The 1,297-nt window shown below is 60.7% G+C and overlaps 1 protein-coding gene across 1 annotated transcript in view; it reads left to right on the plus strand.

Annotated features, from left to right (window-relative positions):
* Positions 1-1,297, plus strand: part of ELL (elongation factor for RNA polymerase II) — a 61,447-nt gene that overhangs the window by 1,925 nt on the left and 58,225 nt on the right. The window contains exons 2-5 of the mRNA XM_029963855.1: positions 7-84; positions 365-453; positions 734-951; positions 1,026-1,288. Coding sequence (XP_029819715.1) covers positions 7-84; positions 365-453; positions 734-951; positions 1,026-1,288 — 648 coding nt within the window. The remainder of the gene's footprint in view (positions 1-6; positions 85-364; positions 454-733; positions 952-1,025; positions 1,289-1,297) is intronic.

A 1,297-nucleotide genomic window follows, 5' to 3' on the forward strand; every position in this document is an offset into this window, starting at 1 on the left:
CTGAAGGCCACGCTGGAGGATGGCACCGTGGTGGAGGAGGACCCTGCCCTCACCTTCACGCTGGGGGACTGCGATGTCCTGCAGGTCAGGGCTGGGAGGGAGCTCGTCTGGCTTTATCACTGCTGTGTTTGCACCCTGTGGGGCAGGACCTCACCTCAGGGGGTCAGTGATGTCCTGTTTTGCTGGCCAAAGTGGCCCCTCTGCCCTTGCTTTGTGCTCTTCTCCCTGATGTTGGCCAAGTTAGTGGGGCTCGGAGCAACCTGGTCCAGTGGAAGGTGGATGGGCTTTAAGGGGGTGGAAGTGGATGGGCTTTAAGGTCCCTTCCAACCCAAACCATTCCATGATTCCATGTTGTTCCCTGCAGGCTCTGGACCTGTGTGTGCAGCTCCTGGAAATGGGGGAGACGGCTTTGATCGTGTCGGACGCCAAGTACTGCTACGGCGCTCAGGGCAGGTGAGCAGGGAGGGCACGGGGTGGAGCAGAGTGGTCCCAAACAGGGCTTTGGGGGCTGCCCCTGCTCTCCTGGTGACAGCCCAGCTGGCAAACCTCAGCTTCCACAGGCAGGGACACCCGGCTCACTTGCCATGAAGAAAGATCTTCATCGTTCCCTGCCCCTGGGAAGCTTCCCTGGCACTGATTTCTGAGCCACGGCGCTAAATCTGCGTGGCCCAGCGTCTGGTGGGGCTGACAGAGGCAACAGTGGTCCCGTGGCTTTGTGCCTGTCTCCGTGCAGGAGCCCTGACATCCCACCCAACGCGTCCCTCACGCTGGAGGTGGAGCTGCTGGCGGCTCGGGACGCTCCGGACCTGGAGCTGCTCAGCGGGAAGGAGAAGGTCCAGCTGGCCAACCGCAAACGGGAGCGGGGCAACTACTTCTACCAGCAGGCAGATTACGTGCTGGCCATCAACTCCTACGACATCGCCCTCAGGATCATCGGCTCCAACTCCAAAGGTACCTGTTTCCCCCCCAGTGAGGGTCCTCCCAGGCTCCTGTCCTGCCCTAACCTGGCTCCGGGGTCTTGGCAGTGGATTTCAGCCCAGATGAGGAGGCCGAGCTGCTGGACGTGAAGGTGAAATGTCTCAACAACCTGGCGGCCTCGCAGCTGAAACTGGACCATTACAAGGCGGCTCTCAAGTCCTGTAACCTCGTGCTGGAGCACCAGCCAGAGAACATCAAGGCTCTCTTCCGAAAGGGAAAGGTGAGGCTGGAGTCCCTTGTCCGTGGTGTGACAGGGGACAGAGGGACAGATCTCAGGGGAGAGAGGGACAGGTTTCAACCAGGGGACAGAGGGACAGAT

The sequence above is a fragment of the Manacus vitellinus genome, unplaced genomic scaffold (assembly GCF_001715985.3).
Source record: "Manacus vitellinus isolate BGI_N305 unplaced genomic scaffold, ASM171598v3 scaffold_64_pilon, whole genome shotgun sequence".
NCBI lineage: Eukaryota > Metazoa > Chordata > Aves > Passeriformes > Pipridae > Manacus > Manacus vitellinus.